At 40.3% G+C, this 18,971-nt stretch overlaps 1 protein-coding gene across 5 annotated transcripts in view; it reads left to right on the top strand.

Annotated features, from left to right (window-relative positions):
* fam13b (family with sequence similarity 13 member B) overlaps positions 1-18,971 on the top strand; it is a 61,035-nt gene that overhangs the window by 11,014 nt on the left and 31,050 nt on the right. For 4 of the 5 annotated variants that reach the window (XM_076103519.1, XM_076103517.1, XM_076103521.1 and 1 more), the window contains exons 2-7: positions 3,343-3,490; positions 4,528-4,737; positions 8,920-9,132; positions 10,172-10,349; positions 10,588-10,732; positions 18,783-18,910. In XM_076103519.1, the coding sequence (XP_075959634.1) occupies positions 4,572-4,737; positions 8,920-9,132; positions 10,172-10,349; positions 10,588-10,732; positions 18,783-18,910 (830 nt within the window). In that variant the 5' untranslated portion in view covers positions 3,343-3,490; positions 4,528-4,571. The remainder of the gene's footprint in view (positions 1-3,342; positions 3,491-4,527; positions 4,738-8,919; positions 9,133-10,171; positions 10,350-10,587; positions 10,733-18,782; positions 18,911-18,971) is intronic. The other variant, XM_076103518.1, reaches the window with a different exon arrangement.

Here is an 18,971-nt window from a genome sequence, read left to right on the forward strand (position 1 = left end):
TCTCTCATAGTGCACCGCCTCAGCTTTCTCTGTTTCCCTTCCTAACAATGTGCCTCATTGTTGAGCAGGAGGCTGTCAAGCATGATATCTGGGATTAAGACGCACAGTCAGACAGAAAGAAACACAGACAGAGCTTTTCTACACTGTTCCATTACTCGCCAAATCCTCGCTACAGAGGCCTTTTTAGGGTCAGTCTTCAGGGCAAACAAGGCACTGGTTTGGGAACATTGAGTTCCCTAATCTCCGGGTGTCATTGTCCTCACCCGTCTGAGCCTGGCAGCAGCAGGACCACCCTCGTTTAAAAGGTGTATGCACTGTGGTACCGCGCTATTTAGGCCCCCAAAGTGTTGGCCGTAATAATCATTGTACAATATTCAAACATTATGCAGTTACGGTTTTTATATCTATTCAGTTACAGCATGATCTGATTTGTGGTACTTCTTTTTGGGTTTCAATAGTTGGGGCCCTGACCCAATATAAAACTTTCACCTCCAGTAGTGGGATTTTCTGTAGCTTCTAAAGAGGCTTAGGACCCAGCAGTGCCAATGCCGTTAGTTTTAGGGCTGAAGGATCCAATCTTTATGTGTAAACATGTAAGACTCCTAAAACCCCCATCATGTGTACCTTCAATACACTTCACAGGTATTCACTGAAAGGATTTACCGTATTAGTCCCTAAAAGGGCAACATGGCATAAGAGGAACAATTCATTTCACCTCAGTGCTGCCTGTGCTGTGTAGAAGTTAAAAGACCAACGTTTGGTCCTTTTTATTATGTAACAGAAATGCATGGGTTTATAAGTAACCTTGTAGTTCAATTATATGTAATGTATTACATGAAGAGCTTTAGATAAACACCACCTACAGTATATGGCGTTCATTTAAAAAACATCATTTTTTTAAAGAGCGTTTGTCATCGAGTCACATCTGCCACTGAGCTGAATCCACTAAAAGCTGTGACTCTGAATGTTGTCTCACCAAAGGCAGTAATAAAATGAAGTGCATTTAAAAGGTCGTGACAAGGATTTCGGTTGTTTATTAACCAAAAATGTTAAGAGCCAAAGTTAATTTTAGTATCAGAATTAAGTAAAGATGGCTGCTTCTAACGGGTAAGAGCGAATCCTTGATCCCCTGAAAGCTGTTAGATGGTTTTGTTGAGAGAGACGGACATCAACACAGAGAGGACAAGACGTCCAGCCTCATAACTCCCACAATCCCTATTCTCATCTCTACTTCTCTACTGCGCTTCATGTAGCGGTGATGCCGACCGCCTCAGCAGGTTGGATGGCTTGTGTAACGTGCAGCATACCGATGAATGACGGGGAAGGAAAAGGATTAGTAACAGGACAGAGTGTCTTCTAGCAGAAAAGCAGAAATAAAAGAGTTGTTCCAGAAGGAAACGTGGCACAAAACCCACCAAGGCTCAACCAGGTGCATGTGTGCATATTAAAGACTTTGGTTCATTTTCAACTCTGTTGTTGAGACTGTGTGTGGCAGAGATGGGCAACATGGCTAAGAAATGTGCTTGTTTAAAAAATCATTCAGACAAACGAGCTCATTAAAGCTCATTGTGGACACTATTTTTAGCTTTCAACCTTTTTTAAGTTGTAAATGATTTTGCATCTCCAGTAAATGTATTTTTCCTTCTCCCTCACTCCCTCACACTTTCCCTTCTGTCTCCGTCTCTTGAATATTTCAGTGTCTTTCTGACTCCATCACACTCTCAGAAGCAGAACGGTGTTCTTCATATTTTACCACACGGCCATATTCCCATAAAGAGCAGCAAAGTTGGACGCACCAAAAATGTATTCACCCGTTCATCCCATCTCACATATACTCTTAACAGCCTCATTAAATACACACACACACACTCTTGACAGCCTCACTAAGTACACGCACACACACACACAACCTACTTAGCACTGCGAGCTGCTGACTCAGCGGTCGCCATATTGTGAGCCGTGTGGAGGAAATCCCTCAAACATAGATATGCTCTGAATTCAAAATTCAGCATCTTTAAGACGTGCATACACACACACACACACACACACACACACACACACACACTTGCGTGCAGCACTTAACAGGTACACAGCTGACGTACCCAGATTCAAAGAGGCAGTTTGCTCACATTCACTTGGGCATGCACGGACATGCAGGACACGCACACACGGCTTTCCATTCTAACCGGTGGCGGTTTGATTATTGTGTTCGGTCCTCGCCTCCAGCAGACTCTTGGACAACACGGCATCTCAAGCCTCGCGGTAGGAAGATGAGATTCAAGAGGAAGGAGAGGAGAGAAATAGAAAAGGGGAGAGAAGAAGAGAAAAGGGCATAGAACATGGAGAAAAAGACTGGAGAAATTTACCAAAAACTTTTTTGATTGGTTTGATTCTAAATATTAGGGTGAAGGCTGGCATGTATGAAAGTGATCGGTGTCCCAGTCAGGTTGGGTTTTTTTTTTGTCTTTAATGTCTTTGCTTTATTTCCTTTGTGCAATCCTTTGCACACATTTTGTGTTGCATTGGTCATCCGCGGCCAATTTTGGAAAAAGTATTTTGCATGTGGTTGAGTAAGCATGTGTTAATTATTCATTATTATTAATAAGCAGTCAATGCCGTGTTGATTTTCTTTCTTTGTTTAAACAAACGGTCTAATCTGCCGTCCGTGATGGAGTCAACTGCTGTGTTAACGAGGTGCTGGTAATCGCTTATGGCACAGAAGTAATTAACTGGTTCACACATTATTTTGCAGCCAGTGTCTTTGTTTCCAGCATTCATTTTATATATCTTATTTTCGATTAGTGTGATGTAGAAAGTTAAGTTTGTATTATTGCTCAGTGCAAAGATATTTATGACACATTACTGATTATGACAGTTGAAAATACAGATGTTTCTTTTTTTGCTTAATATGAGTTAATATGAAGAATTGTAGGAATCTGTACCAGAGTTTGATAAGAACCAGAATCATCAGAAGTGATACGATCTAAGTGATGCTAAGTTTTATCCAAAACAGCTGCTGTTGTTGCTGTTGCAAATGTAGTATGCATCTCTTCTTATGCACCATAATGTATTTTTCAGCAAACACTTGACCTCAGTGGTTGAGAGCAGCACATCTAAAAGCTTTAGATATGTTACAGATTGAACCAATGTAACATTATGTTACAATATAAAGTAGCTTTATATGTTTGTAAACATACTAGAGACTGTTGCCTTACAGATTCCATCTTTTTCTCTCTTTCCATTCTGCCGTTATCTCCTTTTTCTTTTGCTTCTCTCTCTCTCTCTCTCTCTCTCTCTCTCTCTCTCTCTCTCTCTCTCTCTCTCTCTCTCTCCTCTGTGTAGATAGAATAGAATCCTGCAAGAAGGATTAGCGGTCCGTCAATGAGGAACTACCGGCTCATCTTCTGCCACAACCTGAAGCAGCCATAGATGGTTTGGTGGTTCTCTGGCTAAGGGAATAGAAGATAGGATACACTTTCACTGCTACACGGTGAGTTCACACACACACACACACGCACACGCACACACAGGTATATTTGTTGCTGGAGCAAGGCCCACTTCACTTCAAAACAATGATTGGATGAGACACACATAAGCACATTTGTTATACTATAGTACTCACTTTTTAAGACTTGTTGTGTAGACACTGAGGCTTTAACCACATGAGCTAACATTCATGTTCCTCACAGACTGAAAGGACAAGCCTCAACCCAGAGTTTACACTTCCTCCTCCTTTCTAGCTGTCATTTACCCTCGACAACTTCCTAGTTAGCTGCTCACTACCTTTTTCGAAAGTGACACGATGCAACAAGCTAGATTGTTTTCTTAGAGAAGCATTCACCCCTCTGTTGGCCCAACATAAAGAGTGAAAAATAGAAATCACAGTCCACTCTTTTTCTCATAACTCAAAACAATACACAGTGGTGCTTTTTTCTTGAGGAAACTATCTGACCAGATGTCAGTGGGACAAATGGCATACAGAGAGCCTATTGAAGAGGAAACAGCCAAGAGTTCATTGTGCCATTTGATCCACTCTCAGAATTAAGTTCAGTTTGATCATTGCACTCGTTTGCATTGGGATTTTGATACAAAAATGATAAATCTCCCCGCTCTACATCAGATATATCTACGGCCTATTTGCAACTTTGAACAGAAATGATTGTTGCACATTCTTGCTTTGCATTGGTTTCCATCCCATTGTCTGACTCAGGCATTCACAGCATCGCCTTTGCATGGAAGGACTCTTTCATTATGCCGAATACTGTAGGGACGAGAGTTTAATTTCAGTAATGACCTTAAAATGATGATTATGTAACAAACAAAGTGTAAAAACAACTGACTTTCACCCACATGGAATCGTGTTTATGTAATTTAAAACTGATCTCCCTATAAGTGATTTTCTCCACTTTTTGGCAGTGTGTCTATGACTAAAGATGAAACGTGATGTTTTAAGCCGTGTTGAATCCTTGACCAGGGCTTTTATTTTGAAAATCATTCTATCTGACTTTTTGTCTAATTCTCTTAAAGACGTGAGGTCTTGGCGGGGCTGTGGTGAGGAGGAGGAGGCGGCCATGAGGAAGAGCGTGTCTCCGTTGCCAGGCAATGAGGGCGGGAGCTCAGCCAGCACCACGCGTGTTTTTGGCGTTCCTTTGGAGGAAGTGACACGCACGCACACAATCAGCGGCCATGAGGTTCCTGCACTGGTCAAAGACATCGTCGACTACATCGAGGAGCACGGTGAGTGATGGACACACACACACACACACACACACACACACACAGATGAAGGGATGCTTGAACCCCAAATTCACACAACTTTTTTGCTGGTTTCACACCATTTTGTATCCAATATATGACTCGTATGGAAATCGTTTCCATCAAATTAATATTCACTAACCTAAAATATCAACCGATGCTGATGACACCAATGCAACAATTTCAGTCAATTTAAATGCCGGAAATGATCAAAGCGGCTACACTCTGAATAAAAGTCTGCTTTTATATTATGGAAAACAAAGCAGACTGGATTTTACAAAGCCTAAAAACTCTTCTCTGTTGTGATATAACTGCTCGTACAAAGAGAGGACGTTCTTCTGGCCTAACCTCAGAATACTCTCTTTGTATGACAGATCTTTAACATTTCAATGTTCTTGTATTGCACTTTATTAATATGCACCTACATCCCCTGCAGGTATTAAGAGCTTACATTGTCTTGTAATTGCCTTCAGTTTAATTTACTGTGTTCTAGGAACACTGCATTCTTTTTTTATTCATCTCAGCTTTCGTTTGGAGCGAAATTTGAATTTAGAAATGTGACATTTTGTCAAAATAGGAATGATTCGTTAATACCTTAAACTTTATTTAATTAGTCACTTACAGTTTGTAGACAGCTCAGCTATTGAAATACGGCCTCTGCATTTAACCCATTAACCAAGTATTAGGAGCAATTTGATGATCAGAGTCTCGCTCAGCGGCACTTTGACAGGTGGACCGGAGGGGCTGGAACCGCCCAACATTGTGATTAAAGCACCACAGGCTCTACCCTCTGAGCCACAGCAGCTCTTTTAGCCTGTGTCCAGTAGAGTAAGACGGGTCTTTGTACCTTCATGGAATTGTACTGATCATAGTAACATTTCACTTGATTTAAGATGGAAATGGGAGAGCAGGATTAAGACCAATACCAGTTTCAGCCCATCTTGAATGCCACTATTTTTGTCTCACTTATCACTTCTAAGTACACACTTCTGAGTGCTCAGTTACATCTCATTGCCTTGTTTAATGTTTCAGTAATCCAAAGCACACCCTGCTGCTGTTGACTGCCCTTGCATCACGATAAACCAAAATATGTCATTAGTGGAGATCCAGTTTATGTGATAAGATGAACTCTGAGTGCACCGGCAGACAGATCCACGGTCCACTTCCTTCTTTATTATATAACAGACCTCTCAACTGCAGCGCCGCTTGTGAAAACAGATGAGCTTAACAGTGAAGAGAGGAACCCACCAAAGTATTGTCCCCGGGGCTTTCCCACATACCCCCTGGAACATTTCTCTTCAGGCCTCGCAGAGCAGGAACTTCAGTCTTATGTCACCGTCTTTATAAGAGCAGGTTGGCAGTTCAGATGTCTTGCTTTGAAGGATGAGATGCTAAAAGTGATAAAAAAGGGGTGACTTTTGTAGCCAAATTGAAGTTTTTAAACTAACCAGCCACAGACCGAATTTATCTGCATTTAGCTGGTGGTGATACTGGCTACGTAGAACCATCAGTACCAGTTTTGTGTTACATAACTCATAAAGCCTTCAGCCAGATACCTAACCAATCAATCCTCTCTGTGCTAAGGATGCATTGTTGGTGTGAACCACGGAGAAATGGAGAAACTGAGCCATTTAGATTTGTTTAACTTGTTTCCCTAAATGCAAAATTGCAAATGCATGCAGAGACTAATTTGTAGAATTGATTTACTTTGTGTGTCACATTAGAAGCAATTTGATGGCTGTAAAAAAGGCCAACCATGAAATGAAGGAAATGCTGAAAAGTCATTAAATGGTTCGCATTTACTTAATAAATGGAAGTATCCTGAGAATCGATATGGAATTATAGTTGAGATTTAAAGATTACAAGACAGGCCAGCTGGATCCTGGACATACTGGATGCATCTACATATCGTATATAAAGTAATAGAAAGGGTGTTGGAGAGGTGTTGTATTATGGCCTGGAGGTTGTGAACCTTATCAGTACTATTGTGAAATAACACAAAAGACATTTTCTTGTAAAACATGTCCAGCCTGTGGCTACGTTTTTTGTTTTTTTTAACTATTGAAATGAATCTTCACTTCAATTCCACTCAAGTGACCAGTGAAGCAGGCTGGTGGTTTGAGTGACCCGGGGCCCGCTCAACCACATGAGGTTATGTAATAAGTCTTTAATCCTCCCGGACCTCTGCTGGCGCATTAATTAGAGCGCTGCTGCCAGTTCAGAAGTTATTCAGCCGGTGAGAAGGCCTTCATCTCCCCTGTTTGATTTGTGTGTGATGTCTGAGGTTTTAGAAGCAGCAGAGTGTTTAAAATATGAAGTAAAAAGGTAATCTGATGTAAGACAGAGACTGGAAATGGAAAGCACTTGAAGGCGTGTCGGACCAAAGCTGCGGCATCTGTGAAAGATTACATCGCTAATACAAGTTCAACAAGTTATTTTAACAGCGTTCAATAGGGCTGTTGTTATGTCATTATGTCCACATTACTGAAACCTATTAAATATCTCGTTGTGTAAATATTTTTTAGTGCACCAATAGTCAACCCTACAATGTCATCACAATATCGAGGTGTTTGGTCCAAAGTATCTTGATGTTTGTCCAGCCCTACTTCTGTATTCATGATGACTAATAATTACTCTAAGACATTAATCACTGAAGGCCTTTATAGGGACAGTTAACCTCAAAATCCCCCCAAAAAATGACCTGCTGTGCTATTTATCAATCTTGATTGTTTTGGTTCGAGTTGCCTAGTTTTGGGGATATCGACCGAAGAGATGTCTGTCTTCTCCTGAACATAATGGGACTATATGGCACTCAAATCACCCAAAAAATACATTTGAAAAACTCAACAGCAATTTTTATTTCCATAAATCATGACCTGGTTACTCGAGGAAATCCGCAGACCTTGTTGTGAGCAGTTAATGGAGGAACTATGGTTTGTAGGAGAGAAAGTATGCAGTCAAGCTCTCTTTTTTTCATATAGTGCAAAACCATGAATTCCTCCGAGGATAGTGTCCGAAAAGTGAGCTTCGTTATCCCCATTTCTACGATTCATCACATTTTGCAGCTCTTTTTGCAAAGCCCTCGAGTTTGGCTGTTTGGAAGAGACATAAACACTTTTGCCTTTAGACAACCTGTTCAGACAGCTCTACATACAAACTAGGTTGTTTGAAGCATGCTGAGCTCCTTTTAAGCTCCATTGGTCAACCGTCTTCTTCTGGAACCAACGGGGAAATTTACCCAAACAGGCCGATCGGCATCCTCACACTGCACCAGATTTTCTCCATTGTTGCGTTTAGCTTTTGTCAGGACTAAAGCAAGCCAAGAATAGCAACGAGGTAATGGAACATCAACTTGATTTAAATTTGTGCAAATCCGAGCAGTAGTTGTTATAGTAGCTACCGGCAGTAGTTGTTGTAACATGAGAAAGCATTAGAGGAGATTCATGTGACAACACAGTACATAATATGAACATACCATGAAACAAGATGAACTGATACCTTATTATGTAAAGGCACTTGTATGCACACACACACACTGACACACACATCCCTGTGCTTCTATTAGCTGGGTATCAAATTCAAGTTTGCATTTCTAGACTAGAATAAGTTACCGGTTGATTCTTTGGAGCCCTCAGTTTTCCATTACATCAACGCATCAGCCAGTTATTTATTTTAGTCCAGATGATTTCTCATTAGGTCCAAAGCTCAGAAATATCCCATGACCCCACTGTATTTACCAGGTGTTTCCATTCAGGTGGTTCTTGTTAGAACTAGAAGTCACAGCAAGATACAAATGATTGTTCTTGTTGGCACGTTCCTGGACATGATGTTTATCAGATGAACACAATTTGTATAGTGATATATTTACTATTATCCTGCTGGATTGTTTTCTTATAGCCATGCTTTCATTGTACACTTATATTACATGCCCAGCTACAACCAAGCCCTCTTTTTAGAGATTAAAGCATGAATGCAGGTGGCTTCTTAACGGAGTAGGTTTGTGATTACGCCATCTTTCCAGCAATGATGTTCAAAGGAATGAAATAACCTTTTAAAAACAAATTAAATTTGATGATTTGAAGATTAAAAAATAAAAAAAGTATGTAATGAGTATGTCTTTAACCAGAGTAATAATTTGCTGTGTCATGTGTTACGTGTCACCAGGTCTTCTGGACCTGGAGGGGCTCTTCCTTGTTAATGGCAACGCAGAGCGTGTGGATTGGCTGCGGCAGCGTTATGACAGTGGTGAGGAGGTGGAGCTAGAGAAGGAGGCGGACCTGGCGTCAGCGGTCAGCCTGCTCCGACTCTTCCTGCAGGAGCTTCCTGAGCCGGTCATCCCAACGGCGATACAGGGACACATTCTACAGCTTCACCAAGGTGTGTGACGAGGACTGCTCAGGCCATTTCTCCACCCACTCTGTCACCCCACCCTCTTTCTCTTTTTATCCACTTTGAACCCATCAACTGATCTTTTTTTGTGCTTTAGTTTTAGGTTGGTTCATTTAGGTTATTTTTGCTTGTTGCAAAAGCCCTTTTTTGCTACTGCAAGTACCTAAATGGTGTTTTTTGTTTATCGTAAAACGGTACTAATGATGCCCATATTTACATTGAGAATAATGTAATGACCTATAATGCGTTTAATGTACATACTATATGGGCATGTGAGTATTGTATGAAGATAGAAAATGTGAACCTACCCTCTAATAGAAAAGGTTGTGTTGGTATTCCCTTCTTATATTATATTTCATATTATTTCTTATTTTTAAGAATAACTTTTAAGCTTCATGGCCTAATTGACATCCAGGTTTCCTCATTATCGTACATCTCAGACCATTCCAGGCACCAAATTAAGAGGTGGAGTAACACATGGTCCATTAACCATGTGTTACTCCACAAATCTCCCACTTCCACATTTGTTCTGTTTCTGTCCCTCCTCTCTGCCCTGTCCTCTGTTTTTATCACAGATAATCTATTCCAATCCTCTTGTCATGATGATGGTAGTTCCTGTGTCTGTCATGCAGATTGCAGCAGTGGGGGAGTTTGCAGGGACTCTCCATGTCATGTCATTCATTTATCATTCTCATCATTACTACAGTGCTACGTTTTCCTCCCTTATGCCGTCTCCTGTTTCACCTCATTTCACCTCCCGCAGAGGATTCTACGTTTATCTTATCTGTGTCTGCATGTTTTCTTTAGTGAAGAATTTTTATGGTCAACCGTGCAGGAACACATAACCCATAATTCATTCCACAATATCTAATAAAAAAGGAGCTTTGTAGCAACATTGAGAGCAGCATGTATCAAGCATATTATTATAACGGTGATGATGATTATAAACAGCCTTTTCCAGCGTATATAAATCGTATTACTCACATGTAATCATAGCGTTTGTTTTCTTCTCTTTGACAACCTTCAGATTACAGCAATGAAGAGGATCTGTGTAGAAACTTGAAGTACCTGCTGCAGCAGCTTCCCCAACTCAACTACGGCCTGCTGCGTTTCCTGTGCCGCTTCCTGGGCAGCGTGGCCTCACTTCAGCAGGAGAGCTGGAACATCGGGACGCTGGCCGCTGTCTTCGGACCCGACATCTTCCAGTAAGATGCCCGTTTAGGGCTTTTTAATAACTGCTTAAATAATCACAATCATTGTGAAAATAATTCGAGCTGTCAGATACTGTGAGCTAAGACCAAGTGCATGCTTTGCACATACAGATGAGCATACACACAGAGGCACTTACACATGCATGTATTCAGTTATTGTAGTTATTTAACATCCCGTGGGAAGCAGTGTGCAACCAATACAACACACGCTTCTCTCGTCTTGTGTTTGCAGTCTGTCAACAGAAGGAGAGGACCTTCGAGACCAGGAGTCTGTCAGCAGAGTCCTGGCAGAGCTGCTGGACAACCAAGAGGGCCTGTTTGACTCCGAGGAAGATGACGTCTCCACCACCAACGACTACAGCTCCATCAATGAACAGGTACTGCCCATCGCCTTTGTGTCTGACTTCTTCATCTTCTCTAGCCATCACTCAGTTAATCTCTGAATGGAACATTTAACTCTGCCAGGGTCAGGGGTGAAATTCTTTCTGGGTTGAGAAACTTCTCTATGAAAAGTGAACAACTTAAAATGTTGCCATCAAATTCACGCTTGCTTTGAGGAGAAAGACGAGGATGTAATACAGATTTACCTCTGGAAGATTGTCCAATCCTTCAACATAGCATACACTGAATATTTGTGCCATTGCTTAATGTATGTATAGCCCACATTAAGTGGATGACTTATGATGGTGTATGACTCTGTAAGTATTTGTTAACATTGGAAAACATGGAGTAACGTGGAGGGATCAATATGTTTTTATATCGTTTTTTAGTTGGATGTGAATTCACGGAAAAGTCAACATTGTTATGATTTGAAACATGTGAGTTTATACTGCTTGATTTCTGATAGAACTTCTATAGAGATTTCAAGAATTGACTCCAGAGACACTAGTTTGTAAATCTTATGCGAGCAGGCCACATTAGGAATCACATTGAGGTTAAATGACTTCATCTTATCTAGAAACAAAAATCTCTTCCAGTGAAACAAACCACAGTGAGAAGTATTGGTTAGCTGCAGCAGTTCAGGAAGCACTTGTGTTGTTTAGGTATGTCAGTAATCACTTCCTCTAGCTGTTGTAGTACCGTGCATAGTATTACTGAACAGAAAGTTCTTCCGTCAGCAAAATACTTTTCAGAAGAATCTAGAAGAGACACACCCAAACACACCCACACACACTATGCCGAGGTGTCTTAAGAGTTCAGAGTACGGATGTGGTTTAGTGAGTGAGCTGTTTGACTGAGCTGAACTATATATATATACCATTCTGTGTCTTAACGTCGGCGTTGAACACGGAGAACGTGACCGGCAGACTAAACTCAGAGGCATTTCCCCTGTTTCCCAGCAACACAGCGTGACTGCTGGGCCGGCATCTCAAAGAATAACATAGGTAACATTTCATTTTACAGTGCACTGATTACATTGTGTTAATGTATGATAACATGCACACAAAGACAATAATTACCCTTAAGCTTTATCTCATTTTGCCATTTAAGAGCACAATCTCAACACAGCAGGGGCTCTGTAAAGATCATATTTAAATGTTGAAGTTTAAGGCTACAAACAGTCACAGTATCTACAGTAAGTCACCTTTTCAGTTACACTCAACTGCCTGCTTTTTTTTGTTTCTTTCCATCTTCCTTCACTGATCACTTTGTAGCTGTTTATCTATTTTAACGACTCTGCACTGTCGCAGGAAACATATTTTCATTTTTGCTTCCCTTGTAATCTAGACTCCTTGGAGTCCTCATCTGTCACATCCTTCCCTTATTCAAGAAAACAAACTTACTGGCTTACGAGAGAAAGATAAATATATTGAGATTGTATCAACAGTAGAAAAAGAAGAAGAAATGTCTTTCATGCAGCTCTTTGAATTTTGTTTTTATTTTACGAATTCCGTTTCTTTGTCTTTGTTGTTGTTTTTATTGCATGGCGTGTCAGATGAATGAGAATATAGAGGACAACATTACCAATAGACAGAATAGTGAGAAAGAGCAGAAAAATGAGCAGCAGGGACGGTGAGAAAAAAATCTGTAAAGACAAATCATCTGTGCGCTGATCCCTGTGTCTTATGTAACACAGAGGGCAAAATAGTGGGTGGTTTAGAGAGGTAGAGGGAGAAAAAACGTCCAGAACGATGGGGGAGAAACGGCGAGAGTGCAGAGAGAGAAAAGGAAGAACGAAACAGAGGGAGAGAGAGAGATGGCGAGGGAGATAAGAAAAGAAGCTGGCGATGATGTAACCATGCAGCTCACACCTCCAGCCCCTGCACTACACTGGGGATGGATCGCTGTGAACAAACCCTCATGAAGGGGATTATATACACACACACACACACACACACACACACACACACACACCTGCTTTCACACAAGAGACACACATGCTTCCAGACTAATCAGTAAGCTCCAAACACCTCACAGAGGTTAGTTAGAACAATTAGAATAAACTACAGAAATAATGGACAATGCTACATTTAACATACTGAGAGACTTTGTAAAAGATGGAAGCACGTGAAACATGGAGGGAGAAAGACAAAGACGGTTTGTCGTGTCATAGCATGTTTCGGCATAACTTTGAAGCTCAATGAGGCTGGCGTGGATCTAACAATGAGAAGTGCCAAACTGGATTTTGGCTTGTTTGTTGGCAAAAATGTAAGTCCTTTCAATTATTGTTTAGGATAGAGCGAGGCTGTGCCGAGGCTTGTTGCAAAGATGCTACCGGTGGGTGTGTTTGTTTTGATTCAGGGTTTAAAGAAGCTTTTTGTGTCCGAGTATCCGGACAAAGTAGGGGGAAAATAACTGTAATCACAACTCATTCACTTATTTTAAATAACAATATAAAATGTCATCATAGCTGTGCGTTCAGTACTGAGATAGCACGTGGCATTTTTATTTTTAGCTTGGCGCAATGGCTGGACTGTTTTGATTCCTCAGCCCACGAGGCAGAAAACTAGTGATCATTGCATCCTCTCGCATTAGAAAGCAACATGCTCGGTTCTGACTCGTACCTTTTGGAGATTGATCAACAAAGCAGAACCAGTGTGTAGTGAAATATGAGAAGTAAGCAAGGTGTCCCATCTCAATAAGCTAGTGCTTTCAGGGCTACTGTTGCTGTAGAAAAAAATGACGATGATGATTTAATTTGGCCACTGAATCTCAGTGTGATGGCAATTTGACACGTCGGTCTCCTGTCTGAATAAGACCCGAAGTCACAAAGGTAATCTTACTAGTTCTGATTTTAGAGAAGCGCCCACACAAGTCTGAAAGCAGTTGTGTTAACATAAACGCCACGTAAGCACGAGGTGAAGAATGCTCAGAGAGAAAATTAAATGCACGTTGATCTTTGGGGTAAAAGATCAAAGCAGCACACCTCCTTATATTTTCAATTCTCACTCATGCTGCATGAATGATCCTGTGAATATCCAGCAAAACACTTTAAATGCTGCATGTGTGCAATTTAAGAAGTAAAGGCACAACTTCTTGTGAGACATGTAGTATGAGCACACACACACCTACACACATTCACTGTTTTTTCCACATCAAGTGTTGCACAGCCGCATTATTGATTTATTTACTGCGAGTGGTTTTCAGAGAATATGAACGTCTGAAAATCACTTTCTAACACATTTGGATTTAAAGATGAGGAAAAGATCCCACAGCCCACTCACTGCGGGAACGGTAGGCCAGAGGGCTCCTCTCCAGTGGTACTGCTGGAAGGAAACAGTACAGTCACGCAAAAATGAGCACGAAACACACTGTTTGATCTCCCCTCAGAATTGACTATTCAGGTGTTTATTTCAGCTTGATTAGTTGTTCACACCGGGCCATTTTTAGTGACATTCCTTCCTCACCCAGACACTCAAACCTGTTAGGCCAGCAGCTTGTGGAAAAATACGGTGACGAACATTGAGTGTACGGCCAGAATATACCCAGGCTGGCAGATTTCATTACATTCGGGCCGAAAGCAATGATTGGATGGGCTTATTGCAGTCCTACGATGAGCCCCACATTCTTTTGTGTCAGAGCATTCGATTAATTGATTGCAGTGGAGATGTAATGACAACAAAAACTACAGTAGGTCAGCTTCTCTGCATCAGCCAGCACACGTCCCAGATCCAGATAAATAAACAGTATTCACAGGGACTACATTGTAAAACTGGTGGTGACTGCATTGCTTCTTCTGTATTCCCCTTGTGTACAGAACTTGGCTTTGTAACAGAAGTCAAGGCAGAGACCTTGTGTTTCTAATGTAAACAACAAAAGGAATAAAAAACCCAACCCTTCACGTACACAAACAAAACTCCTGAATATTACAGCAACACTCGGGTACTTCCCATGCAAAGTTTTCTTAAAAAAGGAAAATGAAACTAGCAGCTATTGCATTCAAAAGTGAAGGGAAACAAATCATAAATATTACATTTTCACATCAACGGTTGAAATTATGTGAAAACCTGTGAGATGCCAGTAACCTGGAAGTTTTTTTATACAATGCATCGACTGAATTGGTGTTTACCAATCTAACATCAGAATGTAGGGTAGGTACAAAAGATCCTTTGAGACATTTTGAGACTTGAAATGTCAGCCCCAGTCAGTTGTCATTGTTCTGTGTTCTTGGCCCACTAATGATGTCAGTGGGGATTGTTTTCTCCGTTTTCCGTCCTGAAACTCTGGACCGGACCACTAAACCAGGGCCAAGGCCAGGACCTTTTGTTCCAGAGCACTTTCTGCCCCGTCTTTATACCCACTCGGGCACGGGCACACACACACACGCACGCACGCACACACACACACACACACACACACAGATGTACTCTTGTATCAAAAAGCCAAATCAACGCAGCAACTTCTTTTTTTTTTTAAGCTCAGATTTGTGAGTTAGCATGATTTTCCACAGTCTTTAATAAGAGGATTATATCTGCAGCTCTCTGAATGATCATTCCAGGTCATCAACTCAGGATTCAACAACTCGTATCCTCTTAATATTATAGTCGCATCACCTCAAAGGCTCTCTGATAACTAACTGAGCAGAGCCTCAGTCGCATTCACACCACTTGAATGAACGCCTGTTATACATTCAAGTTCCATTGTTCATTACGTCAACTCCTGGTTTTTAATGATTACACACAAAGGGACTTCTTTATTTATCCAGACTCATTTTTGAGTCTCACAAATCAGCGGCCGTGATGGAATATGCTTTTGATGGCGTATAATCCAAGGTCATATTCGCTGCATCGTCCGTTCATATTACTGGTGAATAGCGTTGAATACATTTGACATGATATTGCAGATCAGACTTTCAATCAACATCCTTAGGTCTCACAATCTGGGACATTTTTATTCTGCCCATGAAATCAGGAACAATTTCTCTCAGAAAATCTTATCTGAATGATGATTGTTTGATTTTTAGTTTGATTTAATGGAGAGATGGTATCTCTAACTGCTTGTCATAATAATAGATATTATATTAATATTAATATTATTATAATTATCTGTCGTTCAGTTTAAATAATTGATTAAAATCATAACTTTTTTTTTTTGAATTATTATTATTATTATTTTTAAAGAATTGAACCGAGATGTTGCGGTTATATGATGCATTAGTATATATACACGAAAGATATCTTCACTTAAATTATAAGTTGAAACTCAACTTCATAACTTAAAGTAGTTCTTTCTCATCATAATTTAAATTTAATTAATTTAAATGACTTCATTAAATGAAGCGAAAATCTTTTATTCAACAGATTTTAAATTATCTTAATTATATTTTGGGACATGTCAAACTAAGATATTACTAGTCACCATTAAATGATGTTAATATATGAAACTGAGGTTCTAATTGTTCAAAACTAAATGTTGAAGTTTAGTTCAAGTCTGGATTGGAGGGCGTGGTGGTTCATCATTATCTCTCAGCTTTTCACACGATTTAGTGAACATTTAACTGACGTCTACCTACAAAGATGCTCGTTTTCACTCACTAAGTTCAATTTGAGAAACTATTTAATGTTCTGACCGCGAGGAAAATACAAACAATGAGTGAAGCTGTTTCAGCGCAGGACTTCTTTATCTAATCACGCACTCGCATACTTAGAGGAATTTCGTGTGTCATCCTCCATAATCTGCACAATGTGACGATAATTCCCCGACAGCCAATCAGAGCTCTTGGAAATGGGTGTTGCCGTAGCAACGACACAGTGACAGCGGCAGATGGGCGCTTGCTGTTGAGAGGAAGAGTGAAGGAGAGAAGGAAGAAGGAGAGCAGAGACGAGGACAAACGGAGGAGAAGAAAGTCTCACGGTGACGAATCTTCATCGGGACCCTGAACCCATGTTTCCTCCAGTTCATTTTTAAAATACATACGTTTCCTCTTACATATACTGTTATTTATCAGACTAAATTGTTTTGGTGTGTGTGTTGGAGATATCGACCGTAGAGATGTCTGCCTTCTCTCAAATACAATGAGACTATACGGCACTCGGCTTGTGGAGCTCAAAGGGCCAAAGAAATATAAAAAAACAGCAACGTCTCGCTAAAGAAATCATGACCAAGATATTGTGCATCTACTGGTGGATGAGCGGCTATAAACTATAAACAGAAAGAAAATAGTTCCAACAGGAAACCGCTCACAACAACGTCTGTGTATTATCTAGAGTAACCGGGTCATCATTTCTGGAAATGATAATAAATGATGATAAAGATAATGTTGAGTTTTTCAAATGTATTCACACTACAAGCAAGATTAAAAAAAATGTATGAAACAGCTGTTTTTATCAGGGGTATAGCTCGAATCAGTAGCGTTTGTATCAGTTGACGATATTACAGAATAAATATGGAAAGGAACTATTTATCATCGGTGAAGTACTGCCCAAGGATCTCTGTTTGTGTCTTGTTCACATGCCATCAGCTGTCTGTATGTTATTTCTGTCTACATATTTACTACCCTCCCCTTCTCTCTCCATCATCCGTCTCCCCTCTCTCCTCTCCTCCTCCCTCTGTCTACTGTCTGGTTCATTACCTTCTGCCCTCTATCACTCCTCTTATTCTGCCTTTCTCCCGTCTTCTTCTCCCACTCACTCTATTGCATTGACCTAATATATATATTACAAAGTTTTCATTTCATATCGAGCGGTAAAATAGTTTTGATAGTGTGAGGACTACTTTGCCTCATTACATTATTTATAATTCGACTCGCATGCATGAGTACATGAAGTTGATTTTAGTCCTACTTTAATCCCTCCACCCCTCCCTCCCTTTCCTCTATCTTGCTTTTATTTCAATACATAAATATAAACATAGATGTGTAGATATGCAAAGGGCTAAATAAGAAAGTGCTGTACGTAATATTTTAAAGTGCTATGTGATAAAGTGCTTTAGAGTTATTTGTGTCATGGACGTCATTATTAAATGTCCAGTGTGTGCCAGGGGAGACTCTGACATCTATCTAAAGTTCTCCCCCGGAGGTTTGCCAGGATGCATTTAACCACCATGTCGCAGTGTATCACCGTCTAATTTATCATCATGAGGCATCTGTATTTCCATTTATACAGATTATTAGTTGGTAGAGTCCTTAGGATTTAAGAGGCTTCTTCTCCTTCACATGTCCGTACATGACTTTGTTTTAACCCAGGTGGAACCAAGACCAAGACCTTGTAAAGTGGTCCAGAACTCTTCATCACAACTCCATGTTACTGTAGCTCTGACAGTTGGTGTGCAGAAATAAGCCTCCTGCAATCTGTAATGATGTCCTTCCAAGGAAAAGATTTCCGTTTGTTTTTTATCTCTCTGCTTATCTGTATCTGTATCTGTGGTGTCAGTGTGTTACTCATTAGCTTCATGTATATTCAAATGTCGTACGGAACAAACTGTAATTTCACCACCTTTCCTTGAATCTATCCAACCATACATCTTTTCTGCTGATGTCTGTTCTGGACCGTTCCTCTCACCTCACCAAAATAAAATGATTTGTATTGGTGTATTGGTCGGAATCAATTTCCAATGTCCTTTTTTAATAAAAGTTCTTATACGTGAACACTGATGTTAGAAATTTGCTAGCCAAGACAACTTTAGTAATAATATACAAATAAATAAATATTTATTATCATAGACATATTAACATGATTTTAGTCTCTTTAATTCATAGAAGTCCTGGAACTGATGCTTTTTTTCTTCTTCACTGGTCTTCCTCATGAGGCCGTTAAAGTGTCAATGAAGGTGCAGACACACATTTTATATTTGCTCCATTTTAGTTTAACATGTCTTTAGAAACCAAATCAACTCTCCAAAATAACAATTGCAGATTAGTAACTAGACCATAAACCTTTTTGTTCTATAAATAGCAATGTCTTCACATGCTTTTTCCTAAAAAAAAAAATATATATATATATATATATATTTTAGGTATAATAACCTTTTGTGTCCTCCATATTTCAGATCACAGAGCTGCTGGACGATGAGAAGTGCGAGGCCGAATGTGAAGAGCTGCCCCAGGACGGAGAGGAGGGTCCCGTCTCCTCTGACTCACCACAACACACACACACTGACGACAGCCCCTCAGCCAGGTGAGGCATCACGACTTATCTTATATTATTAGATAAGATGGGTTATTCTCTTTTATTCTCA

This window comes from Anarhichas minor, unplaced genomic scaffold (genome assembly GCF_050575085.1).
Source record: "Anarhichas minor isolate MPS153535 unplaced genomic scaffold, ASM5057508v1 ptg000028l, whole genome shotgun sequence".
NCBI lineage: Eukaryota > Metazoa > Chordata > Actinopteri > Perciformes > Anarhichadidae > Anarhichas > Anarhichas minor.